The sequence below is a fragment of the Scyliorhinus torazame genome, chromosome 3 (genome assembly GCF_047496885.1).
Source record: "Scyliorhinus torazame isolate Kashiwa2021f chromosome 3, sScyTor2.1, whole genome shotgun sequence".
Taxonomy (NCBI): Eukaryota; Metazoa; Chordata; class Chondrichthyes; order Carcharhiniformes; family Scyliorhinidae; genus Scyliorhinus; species Scyliorhinus torazame.
The window spans coordinates 281,646,150-281,670,009 of NC_092709.1; the positions used below are offsets into that span (position 1 = coordinate 281,646,150).

The window sequence follows — 23,860 nt, forward strand, 5'->3', positions numbered from 1 at the left end:
AGGACTGCAGAGCTTAGATCTATCCATTGATTGTGGGACCTCTTAGCTCTGTATATCAATTGCTGCACAAGAATTTTGTGTTGTAGCTTCACCAGGTTGATACTTCATTTTTCGGTATGCTTGATGTTGCATGCCCTCCTGCACTTTTCATTGAAACAGAGTTGATCCCCTGGCTTGGTGGTAATGGCAGAATGGGGAATATGCCAGGCCATGAGGTAACAGATTGTGGTTGAGTACAATTCTGTTGCTGATGGCCCAAAGTACCTCATGGATGCTCAGTCTTGATTTGCTAGATCTATTCGAAATCTATCACATTTAGCATGGTGTTAGTGCCACACTGCACGATGGAGGGTATTCTCAACGTGAAGACAGGACGTTGTCTCCACAAGGACTGTGCAGTGGTCACTTCTACCGACATGGCCAGATGCATCTGCGGCAGACATGTGGGTGAGGATGAGGTCACGTATGTTTTTTTCCATCCCGGCCCTGGGTCACTGTCCGTGTGGAGTTTGCACATTCTCCCCATATCCGCGTGGGTTTCACCTCCACAACCCAAAGATATGCAGGTTAGGTGGATTGGTCACGTTAAATTGCCCCTTAATTGGAAAAATAAAATTGGCTACTCTACATTTATTTTTTTAAAGTGTGTTTTTCTCCTCTTTTTGGTTCCCCCACCACCTGCTGCAGTCTAAATCTAGTAGCTATGTCCTTTAGGACCCAGACAGCTCGTTCTGTGGTGGTACTACCGAGTCACTCTTCGTGTTAGACAATGACATCCCCCACCGAGAGTACATTCTGCACCCTTCCTACCCTTCGTGTTTTCTCCAAGTGGTGTTCAACATGGAGGAGTACTGATTCATCAGCTGATGGTGGACGATACATGGTAATCAGCAGATTTCTTTTCCCATATTTAAGCTGAAGCCATGAGACTTCATGGGGCCTAGAGTTGATGTTAGGGACTCCCAGAGCAACTCCCAATTGTACTCCACTGTGCCCCCACCTCTGCTGGGTGTGTCCTGCCAGTGGAAGAGGATATATCCCAGAATAGTAATGGTGGTGTCTGGGACATTATCTGTACAGTATGATTCTGTGGGTATGACTATATCAGGCTGTTTCTTGAGTAATCTGTGGGTCAACTCCCCCAATTCTGCCACCAGCTCCCAGATGTTAGTAAGGTGAACTCTGCAGGATCGACACGGCTGGGTTTGCCATTGTCATTTCTGGTGGCTAGGTTGATGCTGGGTGATCCTTCTGGTTTCATTCCTTGTGTTTTCTTTGCTGCAGTTGAATACAAGTGATTGGCTTTCTCGGCCATTTCATAGGGCATTTAAGACAACCACATTGCTATGGTTCTGGAGTCACATGTATGCCAGACCAGGTAGGGATGGCAGGTTTCCTTCCCCAAAGGACTTTTGTGAACCAAATGGGTTTTCACAACAGATGTTTTATTCCAGATGTTTTAATTTTGTTTAAGTTGCACCATCTGCCGTGGTGGGATTCTAGTCTGGACCCCCAGAGGATTACCCTGGGTTTTTGGAATACTGGTCTAGCGACAATATCACTGCCCCATCGCCTTCCCTCTAGCTTCCATCTAGCTGAGACTCAATGTTATGCCATTAGTTGATATCTGGAAACGTCAGCTTGATTATGGATTTTTAACAAATGTATCTTAATGACCCCTGAGACTAAACATCTTGACTGGCTAGTTTTGTGGTTTTCAGCTCGCATAACATGATGGCCCAAAGTACCTCATGTTTCATCTCAGATCGATAATATCATTCAGATTCTTGAGGTAGATTTATTTCTCTGGCATTAATACATGGTTCTAAAATAAATGTCAACAAACTATTTATTCATCTCATAGCTCTTTTGGATCCTTTCGCATATAAAATTGTTACCAGGCCTGCTTACATGATAAGAGTGATTAAACTTCAATATAATTAACTGTATGAGGGCCTACGACTGGGGAATGCCTATTAGCTGCTTGGCATTCTGGCTATTGTTCAAACGTTGCAACAAGAACAAAATCAACAAGCTTCAAGCTAAACAAGTACTTAGGAAAAACTTCACCGCTCCAGCCTTGAATTTATCCTTGCTACGTCGGCAAAAAAAAATGCTTACATCATGCATGGTGTGCATTCAGATCTCTAATATGGGTCGGGCTGGCCATGAAGCCTGAGGTCCAATCTTTTTCTCTGCTCCTTCACATAGGCACTTACCCATCATTTCAAAGGTGACAGCATATGGGTGAGCTTTTTAATTTCTGCTTCCATTTGGTGTTGGTATAAATATGTTGCATTTTCTCAGGGCATCCATGGTTAACGAAAAGGAGATGCACACCCGCGTTGTCACTATCAGCCCAGGCTGCATGAAACAAAATAAGAGAATGGGCCAATGTCTTTTGCAGTGAGCACAGCAGGAGATAGTTCAATAATGGTGAATGCTTTAGTGAACACTGCAGCATATTTGTGGAACTAAATCCCTCCGGTAAGTAGTTTGGGGGAAAGGAGTGACGGAGCAGCAATAAAATACTAACACAAGTGGCTTGAAGGCACAGAAGGTGAAATTCCAGGAATTGCCACATATCAATTATTAGTGTGTAAAGGATAGAGATTCAGACCTAGATTTTTTACAGGATGAGGAGGGTCATGGCAAAAGTGCTGGAAATGGTCAAAAATTCTAATTCCTGCTCCCAAACACAGCACGTTCCATTTTTGCAGAGACGGAACTGGAGTCGGGCTGGGGTTCGCACATGCATGGTTTACGGAGGCAGCTGGCCATTTATATCACCAGCTGTAGCCACTGAAGTGGGATCTTGGTAGGCCAGGAGTGTGAAACTTGGAGTGTGCAGATTAGACTGATACTAAGTGAATTGGCCTGGAGGGGGTAAGGGCAAAGCGTTGTGGACGGGGGACATGGGTTGGCATAGTGTGTACGTGAATCATGGGAGTGGTTAGAGGGGCATGTGTTGGTAAAGAGATATCAGGAGCCATGGCGGGTGAGTAAATCATAGAATTTACAGTGTAGAAGGAGGCCATTTGGCCCATCGCGTTTGCACCGGCTCTTGGAAAGAGCACCCTACCCAAGGTCTGCACCTCCACCCTATCCCCATAACCCAGTAACCCCACCCAACACTTAAAGGCAATTTTGGACACGAAGGGCAATTTATCATGGCCAATCCACCTAACCTGCACATCTTTGGACTGTGGGAGGAAACCGGAGCACCCGGAGGAAACCCATGCACACACGGGGAGGATGTGCAGACTCCGCACAGACAGTGACCCAAGCCGGAATCGAACCTGGGACCCTGGAGCTGTGAAGCAATTGTGCTATCCACAATGCTACCGTGCTGCCAAACCTATGAGTAGAAGGGTATAAGTTGGCTTCGGGTGTATGAGGTGCTATGGGGGCGTCAGTTGCGGAATAGGTTGGCATGAATAAGGCAGAAGGAGTGTGCGTTGGCGAATTTGGAGCGTGTGGGCTGGTGAATTGTCTTGGTTTTATTTTTTCTCTTACTAATTTCCAGCCAGCCTGCGCTGGCAACATCTGCACTCGAGTCCGGGGCAGCTGGCCTGACTTCTAATCTAGCCCACCTCTGTGTACCCGAGTCTGGACCTCAGTCTCAGGGCTGGAATCAGTCCTTCAGTCACAAAGCAACATGTATGCTACTAAAAATGATCAGAAACCAAGCATCACCTCATATCAGCCACCATACGCTTCACTGCACCACTCGAGTAGCAAACATTCTCTTCAGCCAAACATCTGCAGAAGTTAAATTCAACAACCACCTGAGGTACAGGCCGAAATGCCACACCCATTTATGCACCAAATAGATAGTTAGTCCATTTATTTTTGTCAACAATAAATGTTACTGTTGTCTTCATAATCAGATACTGTGTCACCTCAGCCAAAATGATTGTAAATTAGTGCTCAATTTCTGGGTGAACTAAAGGGATACACATACGAATAAACAAACGCCTGGAAATGGCAGCAAAATAAACAGGGGGAAAAGACATAGGCAAATTCGGGGGAGGGAGGGTGCAATAACTCCCCACTTCAATGGTGGTCTAAAGAATTTCTAGGAAAGTAAGACACATTGCTCCTACCTATTGTAAGCAGCAATACTGGCCAACTCGGTGAACCCCTTTTTTAACCAGTGCAGAAACTCCATACTCTCTGCACAAGCTGACAAGTTACATCGAGATGACCCTTTGCAAAACAGAAACGATTGCTGACTTGTAACCTAGTTCTGTGCTTATGGAGTTTATATGCATGCCCTCTGGTTTTGCAAAATTCTAACTTTTGCAGTCTAGACAGAAACATTTTCAATATTTCAATCAAATCTCTTTGCAAATCTCCTTTTCTAAGTTAGTAAGAAAATTGGGGGGGGGGGGGGGCAATGGCGTAATGGTATTGTCAGTAGACAAGTAATCCAGAGATCCATGGTAATAATAATAATCTTCATTAGTGTCACAAATAGGCTTACATTAACACTGCAGTGAATTTACTGTGAAAATCTCCTAGTCACCACCCTACGGCACCTGTTCGGGTACACTGAGGGAGAATTCAGAATGTCCAAATTCACCTAACAAGTTCGTTTTTCGGGACTTGTGGGAGAAAACCAGAGCACCTGGAGGAAACCATGCAAACACGGGGAGAACATGCAGACTCCGCACAGACAGTGACCCAAGCCGGGAATCAAACCCAGGTCCCTGGCGCTGTGAAGCAACAGTGCTAACCACTGTGCCACCATGCGATTCGAATCCCACCATGGCAGATGGTAATATTTGAATTCAATAAAAATCTGGAATTGAAAGTTTAATGATGACCATGAAACCATTGTTGTTAAAAACCCAATGTCCATTAGGGAAGGAAATCTGCCATCCTTATCTGGCCTGGCCTACATATTACTCCAGACCCACAGCAATACTTAAATGCTCCTCAGTTCAGGGGCAATTAGGGATGGGCCACTTAGTATTAGTAGCATTTCCAGGGTCTCTTTATCATGCAGCATTTGAGGGGACCTAAGCTGGCTCTAAGAGAATGTATCCTTATCCAACCCAAACTCTGCTTGTTAGCCCCACAATCCATCAAATGCAATAACCTGTCAGTGAAATCTTGTCAAAGGCTTTTGAAAATCCATGTTGAGAATGTTAATCATGCTTCCTATGTGCATCTGCTTGGTAACCTTCTCCAAAAATTCAACAAGTTCGTAAGACAGAAGCTAGTTTCCCAGAAGTTATGTTCAGACTCTCAGTTAAAACTTTCACTGACCAGGTGGTCATACAGCATATCTTTAATGATCCTTGCGAGCAGCCTTTCTACTGCTAGAGGAAATCTAGGAATTGTTTTGAGATCTTTTGTTCCTTCCAGCACAATATTGTATCTACTTCAATACTTCCAACTTTCAAAATAAATGTGAATTCATCCATGGTAACTGTGCCTCATCTACAGGAGTAAAGACTGATACAGATATTACCTAAAATGACTGCCATAAGTTGAGAGCTGACCTTAATCCTGCCCTGGGGAATCATTCAACAACCTCTCATGACCTTTCTGTTATGAACATTGCAGAAAAAGATACAATTGTCTGCTATATATTCTCTCCAACAAATTTAAAAATATATATTTTTACTGAAAACTTTTTCATAATAACAAAATAACATAATATAATATAAAACAAATGCTTCAAGTTACAATGTAAAAAGAGCACAATCAACAATCAAGAATACATCCAATCTTAACCCCCCACAATGTTTAGCTATAATCTCCTTAACAACTGATGGTGACTAACTCTTTACAAAAGGAAATGAATGGCTGTCATCCTAGGTAGCACCCTTCTACTGACCCCCTGTGGTATATTTGAATTTCTCCAAACGTGGGAACTCCTTAAGGTCATCCAACAAGGCTGAGGCACTGGATGGAGTAGGAGCTCTCCACCTAAGCAGAACCCGCCTCTGAGCTATTGACGAGGCAAAGGCAAGGACATCCACTTTCACCCCCGTCTGGAGCACCGGGCATCTGATACCCCAAAAATGGCCACCAGCGGACAAGGCTCTAGTTCAACTTTAAGAATCTCTGACATTGTGTTGAAGAAGTAGATCCGAAAGCTTAGTAACTTGGGACACCAGAAAATTTGAGTATGGTTAGCTGCCTCCCGAGATCACCGCTCACACCTGTCGCCTACCCCTGAAAAAAATCCACTTATCTGCGCCTTGGTCAGATGAGCCCTGTGCACCACCTTGAACTGGATCGAACTAAGCCGAGCACAGGAGGACATGGAGTTGACTCTGCAAAGAGCCTCGCTCCACACCTCTCCATCCAAAATAGGACCCAATTCACCCTCCCAGTTCACCTTCACCTCATTCAATGGAGCGGACTCCGCTGATAGGATCTGGTCGGAAATAGTTGAGATATTCCCCCATCAGACCCGGCCAAAAATGAAATCCTCTCCAAGATGGAGGGTGGTGTTGCCAAGGGAAAAGAAGGAAAAGCTTTCCGCAAAAATAGCTAATCTGGAAATATAAAAATAAATTGGTCCCATGGAGTTGAGGTTTTCCCAATAGCTCCTCAAAGCTGGCAAGCCTTCCCTCCATGAACAAGTTACCAACCCTCTTCCAACTTTTCCCCTCCCATGACCTAAACATCGAGTCTAAGCCCGCTGGCACAAAGAGATGATTTCTGCAGACAGGGGCAAACAAATTTTTAAAATATGATTGCTTTCGCACTTTCTTTTGACATAAGCCCGAGGGCGTCTATCACTGGATTGAAACTGCATGACTGATTTCACAACCATCCATTATCACAGTTGGGTGACTGCCATTGCATGGTTTCATTGACAACTACAGTTGGTTGTGGACTCCTCAATATGGGAATATGACGTCTAAGGCTTATTGTTATAAAAGATTGTACACTTGATTTAAATGTAAGTCGTTGTGAGATTTTATTTAGCTGAAGGAATGAAAATGGGGTGATATGAATGAGTGTTTTTGTAATTTGGTGAAGACTGCAATAGAGACTGAGCTTTATTTTTTATAACTTTATCTTATCTTTACAAGGGTCCTGAGGTTTTTTCAAGGTGGGTGTAAAGGTATAGGGTGGTGATTGGGGGGCATAAGCTGACACTAAGTTGGCACAGGGGCTACAGAGGGCCTTGCAGAATGGGTGAAGGGGCATAGCTTGGCATTGGGAACATGAGGATCCAGAGGGGTTGTTTTAGAAGCATACCAGGGCATGAGGGGCCATGGCAACTGTACGGAGGGCATAGCTTGGCAAGAGGGCCCATAGGTGATGGATGGGGGGCTTGGGTGGCAGAGAGGTAGGCAGGAGACACAGATTAACACAGGGGCATGCGGGGCCAGAGATATCGGATGGACATCATGAGGTAACATGGAGGCAAATGGGGCCATGGGGATTGGTGGATGGGCGGGGTGGGGGGGTGGCTTAGCCTGGCATGGGGTTATGAGTATCCTGGGTAGGTGGGATGAGGAAATTTGGGGAATGAGTTGGGGAAGGAAAATGGATGAGGCATGGGGAGTGTGCGGGGGATGTGGAGGAGTGAGTGGTGATGCCGAGAGGGATGTTTCTTAAAACATAATTTCATATTTTGGACACAGTGCCCGGAGCAGACCTTCCAACCAGCCGGCCTCCACACCCAGCTTTATCCTCAGTTCCTCTGGGTTCACCTGCCCCAACATCTAATCTGGAACACCTCCCCCACCCTCCACCGACCAGTAAGTCCAACATCTGGGCAGCCATCTTTAAAAGTTGGATTTGCGGAGTTGGGAATTCTCTCGTATCTGCACGCCCGGAGCAGACAGCTGGGCCCAAGTAATAATTGTTGGTGGTTTTCTACTTGCACCCATTAGGAATTAAACTTCTGAATGTATTTCAACATCAGAACCTTACAGAAGGAAAAAAGGGAAGAAATAAATTCAACCCATTTATGGATTTCAACTCCAATCCTAAGATTAAAGAAGTGTTCATAGTTTTAAAATAATCTTAAGGATAAATAATCTTGTGTGATATTTAGAGGAAAGAATTTGAATTTATAAAGTGCCTTTCATGACCTTTCTGAGCCAATGTTGGGAAATACAAGGCACTTTGATCAATGATTTGATATGGAAACAAGAACATATATTAAATTGTTTGTATTTTTTCCAGACTGTGGGGTGTGATTATGAGATTGATTCCAATGCAGTTGAAGATCAATGTGGGGTGTGCCACGGGAATGGTTCTTTCTGCCAGACAGTGAAGAAGATGTTTGAAGAGAGCGAAGGATTAGGTGAGAACCTTATCAAGAACCGTATTCCTGGTTTCATAGCAAGTAACAACTATGAGAATTTTGACATGTTCCTGTGTCCTGACTACCTTCTCCTCCTACTGTGTGTCAGGCCTTCATACATTAGCTTGAATGACGTTTTGCCTGCCAGCACATATTGCTGGTGGCAGAAATGCTATGCACAACAGTAACTACACTTCAAAAGTGCTTCATTGGCTGTGAAGAGCTTTGGGAGGTCCTGGGATTGTGAAAGGCACTGTATAAATACAAGTGTTTTTTTTTTCATTACGGTCATCCACTGTAAATATGCGGTGCTGCTTCTGCTGACGAGGAATTATATCCAAAAAAGTGCTTACATAATCTTCATGACTTTGTAGGGCCTAAATGTCAACATTGAGCCCTAGCCTATTGTTTGAACTCTATAAGCACAGGCACCCAGACACACCTTTGCACTGACCTTGATGCCACTGAATGATTTCCTCATCTGTTCCCAGATACAGAGAATCTGCAAGATTACGTTCACTCACTTAGCGACCTTCATCCATGCAACATGCATTGTGAAATCTGCTAACTGGTGCCCTTCACCAGAGGAAAGGTCATTTGCTTTCATTGAACTTCCTGCAGAAACACCTCCAACCATTTAATAGTGCCACCGTCATTAAACTCTTGATACTTCCAAACCGATTGATGCCTTCTGAAAATTTGCAGACAGCTACTCATAACGGGGGGAAAAAACCTGCAGATGCTGGAAATACTTAGGGGGTCTTGTTGCATCTGTGGAGACAGAAACAGAGTTAACTTTTCAGGTCTGTGACCTGTAATCTCAGATGCTGCTGAGTATTCCTCGCATTTTTCACATTTATTTCAGATTTCCAAAATCTGCAGTATTTTAACTTCAAAACAGAGAAGAAAGGAACAGGAAGACGCCATTTGGCCCTTCGAGCCAACTCTGCCATTCATTACGATCATGGCTGATCATCCATCTCAAGCTTGTTCCTGCCTTCCCCCCATTTCCTTGATTCCCTTCCTCCCAAGTGCTATATCTAACTGCTTTTTGAAAATGAGCGGGACTCTCCAATAATGGGGCTATGTCCCCACGCCCGCGAAAAACCCGCGTGAATCACTCTGGACTCACCTGGAGAAAGTCCAGGATGATTCTCCGATTTGCAGGGGGCTAACAGGGTCCTGGAGTAGTCCTTGCAGCTTCAGCTGCCGATATGGGGGTCCGCGCATGCGCACGGCAGCGGCCTGCGTCGGCCGCCCAGGTGTGGCTCGGCACCAAGAAGATAGGCCATCCCCCAGATCACGTGCACCCGCGGATCGGTGGCCCCTGTTGGGAACATCCTCCCTGCATCCACCCTGTCTAGACCTGTGAGAAGTTTTTTGTTTCTATGCGATCCACCCTCATTCTTCTGAATTCCAGCAAATATATAGGGGTAGCATGGTAACACAGTGGGTAGCGCTGTTGCTTCACAGCTCCAGGGTCCCAGTTTTGATTCCCGGTTTGGGTCACTGTCTGTGTGGAGTCTGCACATTCTCCACGTTGTCATGTGAGAGTACCTTTAAGACATGGATGTTTAAGCAATGTACCTTTAAGGAAACAGTGAGTGGGTGGAGCTGAGGTTAGGTCAGCCATTTTGCAGTTTAGTTTTGCAGTTTGAAAAAGCAGCTTGTGTGTGTCTCTGTGTTTCCAGAGAGCTGCAGTTTGGAGTTTGAAAAGAGCTTGGTAAGTATCTGTGTTTGCAGTGAGCTGGATCTCTGCCTTGAAAGACTATCTCTGGATCATTTGGGTGATTTTAACTCATAATTGTAAAGCCTTTAACCTGATGTGATTCTGTTTAAAGGTGTTAAGTCTCTTGGAAGTTTGAAGGAACATTTTGAGGAATTATTTACTGTTGCAATATTTTCTGAGTTATCTTTGAAGTAAGGGGTGTTAAGAGATCCAATGTTTATTTAAGATGTTAAGTTGAGTTCATGGAATAAACATTGTTTTGTGTTTAAAAACCCACGTGTCCATAATTGTAATCCCACACCTAGGGAACAAACTGTGTGCTCGGAAAAGCAACAAATACATTAAAGGGAGACGTTGGTTGAACTCCATGATACATTTTGGGGTTCTGAAACCGCCTCGCCCATAACACCATGTCTGCGTGGGTTTCTTCCGGGCGCTCCAGTTTCCTCCCACAAGTCCCAAAAGATGTGCTGTTAGGTAATTAGGACATTCTGAATTCCCCTCTGTGTACCTGAACAGGCACCGGAGTGTGGTGACTAGGGGCTTTTCACAGTAACTTCGTTGCAGTGTTAATGTAAGCCTACTTGTGACAAGAAAGATTATTATTATAAAAAGATTATTATTATTATAATCCTAACTGACTCTCAATCTCTCCTCACATATCAGTCTGGCCATCCCAGGAATCAGTTTGGTAAACCTTTGCAGCATTCCCTGTATAGCAAGATCATCCTTCCTCAGATAACTCAGAGACCAAAACTACACACAACACTCCAGCTACGGTCTCACCAAAGCACTGTATAATTGCAGCAAGGCATCCCTGCTCCTGTACTGGAATCCTATCGCTGTGAAAGCCAACATACCATTTGCCTCCTTTACAAAAGAAATACAAAGAACAAAGAAATGTACAGCACAGGAACAGGCCCTTCGGCCCTCCAAGCCCGTGCCGACCATGCTGCCCGACTAAACTACAATCTTCTACACTTCCTGGGTCCGTATCCCTCTATTCCCATCCTATTCATGTATTTGTCAAGATGCCCCTTAAATGTCACTATTGTCCCTGCTTCCAACACCTCCTCCGGTAGCGAGTTCCAGGCACCCACTACCCTCTGCGTAAAAAACTTGCCTCGTACATCTACTCTAAACCTTGCCCCTCTCACCTTAAACCTATGCCCCCTAGTAATTGACCCCTCTACCCTGGGGAAAAGCCTCTGACTATCCACTCTGTCTATGCCCCTCATAATTTTGTATACCTCTATCAGGTCTCCCCTCAACCTCCTACGTTCCAGTGAGAACAAACCGAGTTTATTCAACCGCTCCTCATAGCTAATGCCCTCCATACCAGGCAACATTCTGGTAAATCTCTTCTGCACCCTCTCTAAAGCCTCCACATCCTTCTGGTAGTGTGGCGACCAGAATTGAACACTATACTCCAAGTGTGGCCTAACTAAGATTCTATACAGCTGCAACATGACTTGCCAATTCTTATACTCAATGCCCCGGCCAATGAAGGCAAGCATGCCGTATGTCTCCTTGACTACCTTCTCCACCTGTGTTGCCCCTTTCAATGACCTGTGGACATGTACTCCTAGATCTCTTTGACTTTCAATACTCTTGAGGGTTCTACCATTCACTGTATATTCCCTACCTGCATTAGACCTTCCAAAATGCATTACCTCACATTTGTCCAGATTAAACTCCATCTGCCATCTCTCCGCCCAAGTCTCCAAACAATCTAAATCCTGCTGTATCCTCTGACAGTCCTCATCGCTATCCGCAATTCCACCAACCTTTGTGTCGTCTGCAAACTTACTAATCAGACCAGTTACATTTTCCTCCAAATCCTTTATATATACTACAGAGCAAAGGTCCCAGCACTGATCCCTGTGGAACACCACTGGTCACAGCCCTCCAATTAGAAAAGCATCCTTCCATTGCTACTCTCTGCCTTCTATGACCTAGCCAGTTCTGTATCCACCTTGCCAGCTCACCTCTGATCCCGTGTGACTTCACCTTTTGTACTAGTCTACCATGAGGGACCTTGTCAAAGGCCTTACTGAAGTCCATATAGACAACATACACTGCCCTACCTGCATTAATCATCTTAGTGACCTCCTCGAAAAACTCTATCAAGTTAGTGAGACACGACCTTCCCTTCACAAAACCGTGCTGCCTCTCACTAATACGTCCATTTGCTTCCAAATGGGAGTAGATCCTGTCTCGAAGAATTCTCTCCAGTAATTTCCCTACCACTGAAGTAAGGCTCATCGGCCTGTAGTTCCCGGGATTATCCTTGCTACCCTTCTTAAACAGAGGAACAACATTGGCTATTCTCCAGTCCTCCGGGACATCCCCTGAAGACAGTGAGGATCCAAAGATTTCTGTCAAGGCCTCAGCAATTTCCTCTCCAGCCTCCTTTAGTATTCTGGGGTAGATCCCATCAGGCCCTGGGGACTTATCTACCTTAATATTTTTTAAGACACCCAACACCTCGTCTTTTTGGATCTCAATGTGACCCAGGCTATCTACACACCCTTCTCCAGACTCAACATCTACCAATTTCTTCTCTTTGGTGAATACTGATGCAAAGTATTTATTTAGTACCTCGCCCATTTCCTCTGGCTCCACACATAGATTCCCTTGCCTATCCTTCAGTGGGCCAACCCTTTCCCTGGCTACCCTCTTGCTTTTTATGTACGTGTAAAAAGCCTTGGGATTTTCCTTAACCCTATTTGCCAATGACTTTTCGTGACCCCTTCTAGCCCTCCTGACTCCTTGCTTAAGTTCCTTCCTACTTTCCTTATATTCCACGCAGGCTTCGTCTGTTCCCAGCCTTTTAGCCCTGACAAATGCCTCCTTTTTCTTTTTGACGAGGCCTACAATATCTCTCGTTATCCAAGGTTCCCGAAAATTGCCGTATTTATCCTTCTTCCTCACAGGAACATGCCGGTCCTGAATTCCTTTCAACTGCCACTTGAAAGCCTCCCACATGTCAGATGTTGATTTGCCCTCAAACATCTGCCCCCAATCTATGTTCTTCAGTTCCCGCCTAATATTGTTATAATTAGCCTTCCCCCAATTTAGCCAATTCATCCTAGGACCACTCTTATCCTTGTCCACCAGTACTTTAAAACTTACTGAATTGTGGTCACTGTTACCGAAATGCTCCCCTACTGAAACATCTACCACCTGGCCGGGCTCATTCCCCAATACCAGGTCCAGTACCGCCCCTTCCCTAGTTGGACTGTCTACTTATTGTTTTAAGAAGCCCTCCTGGATGCTCCTTACAAACTCCGCCCCGTCTAAGCCCCTGGCACTAAGTGAGTCCCAGTCAATATTGGGGAAGTTGAAGTCTCCCATCACCACAACCCTGTTGTTTTTACTCTTTTCCAAAATCTGTCTACCTATCTGCTCCTCTATCTCCCGCTGGCTGTTGGGAGGCCTGTAGTAAACCCCCAACATTGTGACTGCACCCTTCTTATTCCTGATCTCTACCCATATAGCCTCACTGTCCTCTGAGGTGTCCTCCCGCAGTACAGCTGTGATATTCTCCCGAACCAGTAGCGCAACTCCGCCTCCCCTTTTACATCCCCCTCTATCCTGCCTGAAACATCTAAATCCTGGAACGTTTAGCTGCCAATCCTGCCCTTCCCTCAACCAGGTCTCTGTAATGGCAACAACATCATAGTTCCAAGTACTAATCCAAGCTCTAAGTTCATCTGCCTTACCCGTAATACTTCTTGCATGAAAACATATGCACTTCAGGCCACCAGACCCGCTGTGTTCAGCAACTTCTCCCTGTCTGCTCTGCCTCAGAGCCCCACTGTCCCTATTCCCTAGTTCTCCCTCAATGCTCTCACCTTCTGACCTATTGCTCCCGTGCCCACCCCCCTGCCATACTAGTTTAAACCCTCCCGTGTGACACTAGCAAACCTCGCGGCCAGGATATTTATGCCTCTCCGGTTTAGATGCAACCCGTCCTTCTTATATAGGTCACACCTGCCCCGGAAGAGCTCCCAGTGGTCCAGATAACGGAAACCCTCCCTCCTACACCAGCTGTTTAGCCACGTGTTTAGCTGCTCTATCTTCCTATTTCTAGCCTCACTGGCACGTGGCACAGGGAGTAATCCCGAGATTACAATCCTCGAGGTCCTGTCTTTTAACTTTCTGCCTAGCTCCCTGAACTCCTGCTGCAGGACCTCATGCCCCTTCCTGCCTATGTCATTAGTACCAATAAGTACAACGACCTCTGACTGTTTGCCCTCCCCCTTCAGGATGCCCTCTACTCGTTCAGAGACATCCTGGACCCTGGCACCAGGGAGGCAACATACCATCCTGGAGTCTCTTTCACGTCCACAGAAGCACCTATCTGTGCCCCTGACTATAGAGTCCCCTATTACTATTACTCTTCTGCGCTTTGACCCTCCCTTCTGAACATCAGGGCCAGCCGTGGTGCCACTGCTCTGGCTGCTGCTGTTTACCCCTGATAGGCTATCCCCCCCGACAGTATCCAAAGGGGTATACCTGTTCGAGAGGGGGACAACCACAGGGGATTCCTGCACTGACTGCCTGCCCTTTCTGGTGGTCACCCATTTCTCTGCCTGCAGCTTGGGTGTGACCACATTTACATAACTGCGATCTATGACGCTTTCCGCCACCTGCATGCTCCTAAGTGCATCCAATTGCTGCTCCAACCGAACCATGCGGTCTGTGAGGAGCTCCAGTTGGGTGCACTTTCTGCAGATGAAGCCATTCGGGACGCTGGAAGCCTCCCGGACCTGCCACATCTCACAGTCAGAGCACTGCGTGCTTTTATAATCCTAGGGATAGGTAACCATGGAATGTGCAGTTACATCACAGAACACTGTCATTTTTTCCCAAAGATATAACTTATGCATGTAGGTGACTAAAATCAAGCATTTAAAAGTTCTTCCTTTCCTGGAAAGAACTTTATGGGTCAAGCCCCTGTTATTGTTTAATGGGATGGTTTACTTTCATCAAGATAATTATACATTTACCTGCTTTCTTGAATGTTGTTTTCTGGTGTCAGTGCATTAACTGCTTTTATTTGAGCACTTTTATTGTTGCACTTGCGAATTGCTGGATGTAAATAAAGAGTGGCAGCCTATTAAACATCTCTCTAAGTTATTAATTCCATTGCCTCATTTAAAGGAGATGTTCAATGACTGCTCAGTCGAGACCAATCTTGACATATGCTGTGGAATGTTTACTTGTTTATGGATCAATTGCAACACCAGCCACGTTCCATGACTGAGAAAATTGCCCTCAGTTTAACTTTTTTACCTGAATGATGGAAGTAACATTGTTATTGGGTAAAAGTCTGAATGCAGGATGTCAGCTGTGTGTCAGCGAGGTTAAAATTCAACCCTGCTCATGTGTTTGTACAAATCACTTCTTTGTGCACTTTCATTTTATTTTTTAATTTAAGTGCAGAAGAGTGTAATCACAGCTTCTAAAATGTTCAAGCATTCTACTAACCAGCACAGTAAACACTGAACAAGTTATGTGCGATAATCCATACTGAGAACTTCCGATGCTCAACCTTGACTGCAAAGTTTATGGATCATTAATTATCAGGGCTTTAAAGAAAGAATGAAATTGGAACATTCAGAAAAAAAACTATTCTCAGTTTGCATCTTCTAATTATATTTTAATAAGTATTCAATTTCTGCCACAGGAAATAATGGTCCGGGTTCTCCTATTTGTAGCCTAAGGACACAGTTTAAGAGCATTGTCACGCCTGACATGGTGTTGGGACGAGGCCATTGAACCTCGCGAGATTTGCAATGGTAAAAATACCTTGCCATATTTAATGGTGAGATGTCGCGATCCGGATCTTGCCCTCATTGGGCATGATCCAAATCAGCATATTTAAATGAGACATTAGGTTAATTTAAATATGCGTTCACGGGATTCTCCCGGTGCCTAAAGGCTGATCCTGGTTTAGTACTTCTTTCCCCAAAGTGAACCAGTGGAGACCGCCGGGTGGTCTGGGACTCTGCCAGGGTGCCGGGTAGCGCTGCCACACTGGCGGGGGAACTGCCAGGATGCCAGGGTGGTAGTGCCTACATGCCAGGTTGGCACTGCCAGGGATCTGGTCCGGGGAGCCTTACCAGATGGAGGGAGGTGAGGAAGTGTTTCCGGAGGCCACCCCAAGGTTAGGGGGAAGGGGGACGGAAATGGGGTGGGGGGGGGGGGTGCTGCTGTAAGAGAGGGAGAGATTGGGGCAGCCAAACAAAATCTGTGAGGACCCTGAAACTTGCCAGCAAGAAATGACTCAAGTGCGGCCTCGGCAGAGAGAAACTCCCCAAGGCCAAGTAAAACGGCAAAGTGCCGTTAAGTAGGGGGGTGTTTCTCTTTGCTGCAGCTACTGAGAAACACCCTGTTAAATGCATCCAAAACCAGATATTGATTTTTTTTTTCTGGTTAAATGGCGCCAGAAGTGCTTACGCCAGGGGAGACTAGCTGCTGGTCTCCGCTGGCGCCAGGAGCGGCGCCCGTGAACGCATATTTAAATTAACCTAATGTCTCATTTAAATATGCTGATTTGGATCATGCCCAATGAGGGCAAGATCCGGATTGCAACATCTCGCCATTAAATATGGCAAGGTATTTTTACCATTGCAAATCTCGCGAGGTTCAATGGCCTCGTCCCAACACCATGTCAGGCGTGACAATGCTGTTAAAGGCGCTCCTTTACCATACTAATTAATGCGTGCAAGAGAGCTTGCAGGGTTCTGTTGGAATCCCGGTATTGGGCCACCATTTTGAGCTGATGGCCCGATACCGAGGTTTGGCAGTGGGACCCCTTCCCCTCACAATGCAAATCCTGCATCCCCGCTGACAAATAGGGGCAACCTCCCCTCACTACGGGAATAATGGGTCACAGGGTGACCCACCCTCCCTCGGTACCCCATCAGACCCCCCAACATGGACCCCATCAGAGACCAACAACAGAGACCCCCCCCCCGATCAGGGACACCCATTTGGACCCCCAATAAAGACACCCATCAATCATGCTTGCCTGAAAGCTGTAGAGCAGTCCAGACAGTAGAGTGAAAAATCACTGTATTTCACTTACCCTTCCCTAACATCTGCTGCCCCAGGCAATGGTGTTTTAAGCAGCAACTGTTACAAGTGTCAGAGGTTTCCTCGACAGCTAAGTACACTTGAAAGGGCTTCAAATCCCTTGACAGCCTTTGAAATACAAGTATTCCATTCAATTTCACACAGCAATGCATTGCAGGAAGCAGTGATTGACAGTTTTATTACTCAGAGACAGGTGCTTGTTGAATTTTGTGTCTATCTTTCACTTCACGCTTGAATGCATCTCAAGTACCCTGCTTTGATGCTAACCACAATGCTTATAAACACTCTGGCTATGATTAACAGTTCCTCACTGCTGGATTGTGGCAGCACAGTGGCACATGATAGCACTCCTGCCCCACAGCTCCAGGGACCTGCATTCAATTCCAACCTTCGGTCACTGTCTCTGTGGAGTTTGCACTTTCTCCCCATGTCTGCGTGGGTTTCCTCCGGGTGCTCCGATTTCCTCCCACAGTCCAAAGATGTTCAGGTTAGGTGGATTGGCCATGCTAAATTGTCCCTTAGCGTCCAGGGATGTGTAGGTTAGGTTAACAGGTTATTGGGATAGTGCGGGGAAGAGGGCTTGGGTGGAGTGCTCTTTCTGAGGGTCAGTGCAGACTTGATGGGCCATATGGCCTCCTTCTGCACTGTAGGGGATCTGTGATTCACCACATCAAAAAGAGCTAAGTACTTTCACTCCCTCTTTTTCACAGCATTCTACCATTCTTATCAAATAATTCACCTCACCCAATTTCCTTTCAATTTGATAAGACTCATTGAATCTTGCTTTTAATGGATCACCTCCACTGGTAATAACAGTAATACTTTCTTCCCACTAACAAAACTACAAATTTTTGTTTTGAATTGTCCGACTCTTCCATTATGTGCTGTCACAATTGTAAATGCTTTCTAGACAACTCATTAGCCCGATTTCATCTTTCTCTAATGTTTTACGCATTGTCCAAAAATGTATTTTCAGAACTCTGACTTACAGAGTTACAGAGGGACATAGATAAGCTGCAGAGCTGGGCTGAGAGGTGGCAAATTGAGTTTAATGCAGACAAGTGTGAGGTGATTCATTTTGGAAGGAATAACAGGACGACAGAGTACTGGGCTAATGGTAAGATTCTTGGTAGTGTGGATGAGCAGAGAGATCTCGGTGTCCATGTACATAGATCCCTGAAAGTTGCCACCCAGGTTGAGAGGGTTGTTAAGAAGGCGTACGGTGTGTTAGCTTTTATTGGTAGAGGGATTGAGTTTCGGAGCCATGAAGTCATGTTGCAGCTGTACAAAACTCTGGTGCGGCCGCATTTGGAGTATTGCGTGCAATTCTGGTCACCGCATTATAGGAAGGATGTGGAAGCACTGGAAAGGGTGCAGAGGAGATTTACCAGAATGTTGCCTGGTATGGAGGGAAGATCTTTTGAGGAAAGGCTGAGGTACTTGAGGCTGTTTTCGTTAGCGAGAAGGTTAAGAGGTGACTTAATTGAGGCAAACAAGATGATTAGAGGATTGGATCGGGTGGACAGTGAGAGCCTTTTTCATCGGATGGTGATGTCTAGCACGAGGGGGAATAGCTTTAAATTGAGGGGAGATAGATATAGGACAGATGTCAGAGGTAGGGTCTTTACTCAGATAGTAGTAAGGCGTGGAAAGCCCTGCCTGCAACAGTAGTGGACTCACCAACACTAAGGGCATTCAAATGGTCATTGGATAGACATATGGACGATAAGGGAATAGTGTAGATGGGCTTTAGAGTGGTTTCACAGGTCGGCGCAACATCGAGAGCCGAAGGGCCTGTACTGCGCTGTAATGTTCTATGTACCACTTTGTCCTTAATCAATTTAAGTCGTCCTCTTACCTCATGACCAAAAGTCAATTCGAACGGATTGAACTTATTTGATTGATTAGGTGCGTCCCCAATTACAGATAGTACAAATGTAATTCCTTTAGCCCAAGCCTCTGGATAATCCTGACTATGGGCTCTCAGCATGGGGCTGGATTCTCCATTGGCAGGATCCTCCATTTCACCGGCAGCGCACTCACGCCCACGTATTTCCCGACCGCGTGGGCTGCCAACAATGGGAAACCGCATTGACTGGCTGCCGGGATGGAGGATCCCCCTGGCGCAGGGGAGCGCCGCACCAGAAAACGGATGCGGCGGGGTGGGGGGGGGAGCAGAATCCTGTCCATGGTCTTTAATGTTTGATGCCACCCTTTCTAATCCTCCCTGTGATTCAGGATGATACATGGTTGATTTAAATTGCTTTACCTCTAAGCTACCCATAACTTCCCTGAATCACCTTGACATAAAATTTGATGCTTGACCTGTTTGATTTATTTTAGTACTCAGTATCATAGATTATCATAGACTTTACAGTGCAGAAGGAGGCCATTCGGCCCATCGAGTCTGTACCGGCTCTTGGAAAGAGCACCCTACCTAACACCTCCACCCTATCCCCATAACCCAGTAACCCCACCCAACACTAAGGGCAATTTGGGACACTATTGGCAATTTATCATGGCCAATCCACCTAACCTGCACATCTTTGGACTGTGGGAGGAAACCGGAGCACCCGGAGGAAACCCACGCACACACGAGGAGGATGTGCAGACTCCGCACAGACAGTGACCCAAGCCGGAATCGAACCTGGGACCCTGGAGCTGTGAAGCAATTAGCAAAATATTTAGTTAACACCTCTACAACCCTTTTAGCTGTAATGTTCCATAATGGAATGGTATCCAGAAATCTAGTAGATACATCCATTATAGTCAACAAATACAGATTTCCACTTTTTGCCTTAGGAAAGGGTCCCAGGCAATCAATTAGGACCCTAGTAAAAGGTTCTTCAAATGTCGGCATGGAAATTAAGGGACTGGTTTGATTACCACTTGAGCCTTTCCTATCACCTGACATGTGTGTCATGTATGACAAAATTCAACCATACCCTTATGCAGTCCTTACTCCTAGATGCCCACCTACTGGAACCTCATGCGCTAACCGCAAAAACTATTTTCTATAACCCACCGGTAATATAATTTTTTTTTGTTAATGGGACGTGGTTGTCGTTAGCTGGGCCAACGTTTGTTGCCCATCTCTAATTGCCCTGAGGGGGCAGTTAAGAGTCAACCACATTGCTGTGGGTCTGGAGTCACATGTAGGCCAGACCAGGCAAGGACGGCAAATTTCTTTGCCTAAAGGACATCAGTGAACTAGATGGGTACTTGCGACAATCAACAATGGTTTCATGGTCACCATTAGACTTTTAATTCCAGATTTTTGTTGAATTCAAATTCACTTTCTGCTGTAGTGGGATGAACCATGAATTTGATGAACCTCTGCCCATTTCTCATCTGTTGAATATGTAAACGTATCAATTTTCTCATTAGTACATTATTTCTAATGTAACAACAGTCCGGTATACACTCAGATTCTATTTCTGTGTATGCTTTATGACACAACTGCTTCACCTCTGAATCCATCTATTGTAATTCTACCAATTTCCTGAACTAAAGATATCGGGCAGGATTCTCCCCTAACCGGTGGGCGGGCCGTACCGGCGCCAAAGAGTGGCGTGGACCACTCTGGCGTCGGGTTGCCCGGAAGTTGCAGAATCCTCCGCACATCCGGGGGCTCGGCCGGCGCTGGAGTGGTTGGCGCTACGCCGACAGGCCTCTGCCGGTAGGCGCGAGTTGACGCATGCGCGGGAGCGACAGCGTGTTCTGGCGCATGCGCAGAACCACTGGTGTGATCCCTGCGCAGGGGGATTCTCCGCACCGGCTATGGCCAAGCTTTACAGAGGCTGGCGCGGAGGGAAAGAGTGCCCCCACGGCACAGGCCCGCCCGCAGATCGGTGGTCCCCGATCGCGGGCCAGGCCACCATGGGGCCCCCCCCCTGGGGCCGGATCCCCCCGTGCCCCTCTGAGGACTCCGCAGGCTGCCCTAAGAGCCAGGTCCTGCTGGTATAGACCTTGTCTATTTCACGCCGGCGGGACCGGCCGAAAAAGGGCTGCTGCTCGGCCCATCAGGGCCTGGAGAATCGCCGGGGGGCCACTGCCAACGGCCCCCGACCGGCGCGACGTGATCCCCACCTCCTCCAAAGAAACGGCGGCGGAGAATTCTTTTATCAACCTTCTGGTCAAATATTGTTTCTTGTAACTGAACGTCAGCCTCCCTAACTTTACTCCTTCATTTATTTTCCTCCTGCCTCAACCTGTGGATTTGTGATCTTGTAACCTCACAATCTGGAAACACCCCAGGATATGCTTCTTGTAACACCTCAGTTGCTTTACTTTCCATTGGCTTTTCAATTAGGGTAAGCATCACTTCCACCTGTGATCCAGCTACATTGTATCCAATTATTTTTTTTCCAATTAAGGGACAATTTAGCATGTCCAATTCACCTACCCTGCACATCTTTTTGGGTTATGGGAGTGAGACCCATGCAGATATGGGGAGACTGAGCAAACTCCACACAGACAGTGACCCGGGGCCAGGATCGAACACGGGTCCTTGGCGTCGTGAGGCAGCAGTGAATTGCACCACTGTGTTGCCCTGTGATCCAGCTACGATAAACTGTACCCCTGAAAAAGGTAATTTCTCTATTACTCCAACCACCTCTTCATCACTTTTCACCAAACTCTCTCACTTTGCATAATGGAATACTACTTCACTTCATTATTAATCCAACATATTACCACCTTTCTGGCAATACTCCTTCTGAACTATGTATTTCCTTTTCTCTCACCATTTCCGATTGATTTGCTCCTGTTTCCCTTAAGATCTTAATCTCCTTAGCTACTTAATCCTTTACACATGAGGAAACCTTACCCTCACAAATAAAATCTTTAAAAAATTTGGCACCTGCTTATCCAGCAACCTCTCAACTGTACACTCTGTTGCACCTTTTCCACATATTTTTTTCCCACTGGCCTATCTTGTTTTAACAAGTTTGTCTTCCCGGTAGTTTTCTTATCATAGAATTTACAGTGCAGAAGGAGGCCATTCGGCCCATTGAGTCTACACCGGCTCTTGGAAAGAGTGACCCAAGCCGGAATCGAACCTGGGACCCTGGAGCTGTGAAGCAATTGTGCTATCCACAATGCTACCGTGCTGCCCTAACACCACCTTAAGCACCAACACTGTGCCTTCATTTGTTCAACTTTATTACAATGAAAATATTTAAGTTTTTTTAATCTCTCCTCCACTCTTATAAGTTTCCTTTTAACGTGAAGCAAAATCTCATTAATATCTCCAACTATACCTCCTTTGCCTTAACCACCTGCGGATTTATCAGTTCGCCAGATTCTATCCTTTACAGCGTGAAAGTGATTACAAAAACCAAACCTTGATTTATGAACTAATTCAAAATCATCTGACATTTCTACTGTCAGTCTAGCAGTCTTAACCCATTGCTCATCCACATGAGGTCTCACTACTGCAGGAAGTGAATATTTAACTTACTCCAGAATAATAATTTCCCTAAATGCTTCATGGTTTCTCCAAAAATGGGGCTATGTCCCCACGCCGGCGTAAAAACACTGGCGTTTCACCCCAGACTTTCCTGAAGAAGGTATAGAGCAATTCACTTACCTTCAGAGGGCTGGAAGGGACCCGGAGTCATTCTCGCAGCTTTAGCTGCGGATACGGGTCTCCGCACTTCGATTCTGAGTCCGCACATCCGCACGGCGGCGGCCTCCAGTGGCCGCGCGATGGCGGACTCAGACTGCGGACCAGGACCATGAATCAAGGTCCCATTGATCTGCACCGCGCCGCTTCATCTGGCCCGCCCGATTGCTGCCCCGACCGCCCATAAGGTGCCTCCCCTGGTGCTTGATCCCCCGCCCCCCTGACTGAGTCCGAAACTGCCTCCAAATTTTCAATGAAGCTATTATTACCGGACCCCCTGGGCGGGATTCTCCCATTCGGCGGCAGAGTGTCCACACCGTCGCAAACGCCATCGTGAACGGGCCGCTGGGAGTATCTCCCCATGCAGACATGAGGAGAATGTGCAAACTCCACATGGACAGTGACACAGGTCCTCAGCGCCGTGAGGCAGCAGTGCTAACCACTGCGTCACCGTGTGCCCCATTTGCCTTTCCAACTCCCTATCCTTCAGGTCTATTTTCTGAAGTACAAATTCTCTCTCTTTATTCTTTTCTTCTGGTATTGCCTCTCTTTCTTTTTCATTCTCTCTTTCTCTGTCCCCTCTTTTCCTTTGCTCCTGCCATGCCTCTCTACTTATCTTTCACTACTAGTTCCAGCTGTCTTATTTCATTAGCATGTTGTAATTGTTTAATTTGTAATTGGATCTTAGCTAATTCCAATGATTCTTGTCACAATTGAGCCCCAGGAAACTCTTGGGTCGGGATTCTCCGAGCCCGCGCTGGGTCAGAGAATCGCCGCTGACGCCGAACATTCTCGCCACGCCGCTCCAACATCGGGACGCTATTCTCCGGCGACCGGAGAATCGGTGCCAGTTGCACGCTCACGGTCGAAGTGGTGCTGGTCGGGGGCCATTGAAAGCGACCCCCGCGGCGATTCTCCGCGGTCGACCGGATGAGTTCCCGCCGAGTTCCGCCGGCCTGGTTCATATATGGTATCACCCGGCGGGAGCTCGGAGCCGCGGTTGCTGTCCTGGTGGGCGGAGGGGATCATACTCCAGGGGAGGCCCTCCATGATGGCCAGGCCCATGATGGCAGCTGTGCGCAATCTGTGGGGGGCTTACCTTCTTCCGCGCGGG

At 46.4% G+C, this 23,860-nt stretch overlaps 1 protein-coding gene across 1 annotated transcript in view; it reads left to right on the forward strand.

The window, feature by feature from the left end:
* Window positions 1-23,860, forward strand: part of LOC140409143 (A disintegrin and metalloproteinase with thrombospondin motifs 12-like) — a 951,810-nt gene that overhangs the window by 600,127 nt on the left and 327,823 nt on the right. The window contains exon 14 of the mRNA XM_072497322.1: window positions 8,164-8,284. Coding sequence (XP_072353423.1) covers window positions 8,164-8,284 — 121 coding nt within the window. The remainder of the gene's footprint in view (window positions 1-8,163; window positions 8,285-23,860) is intronic.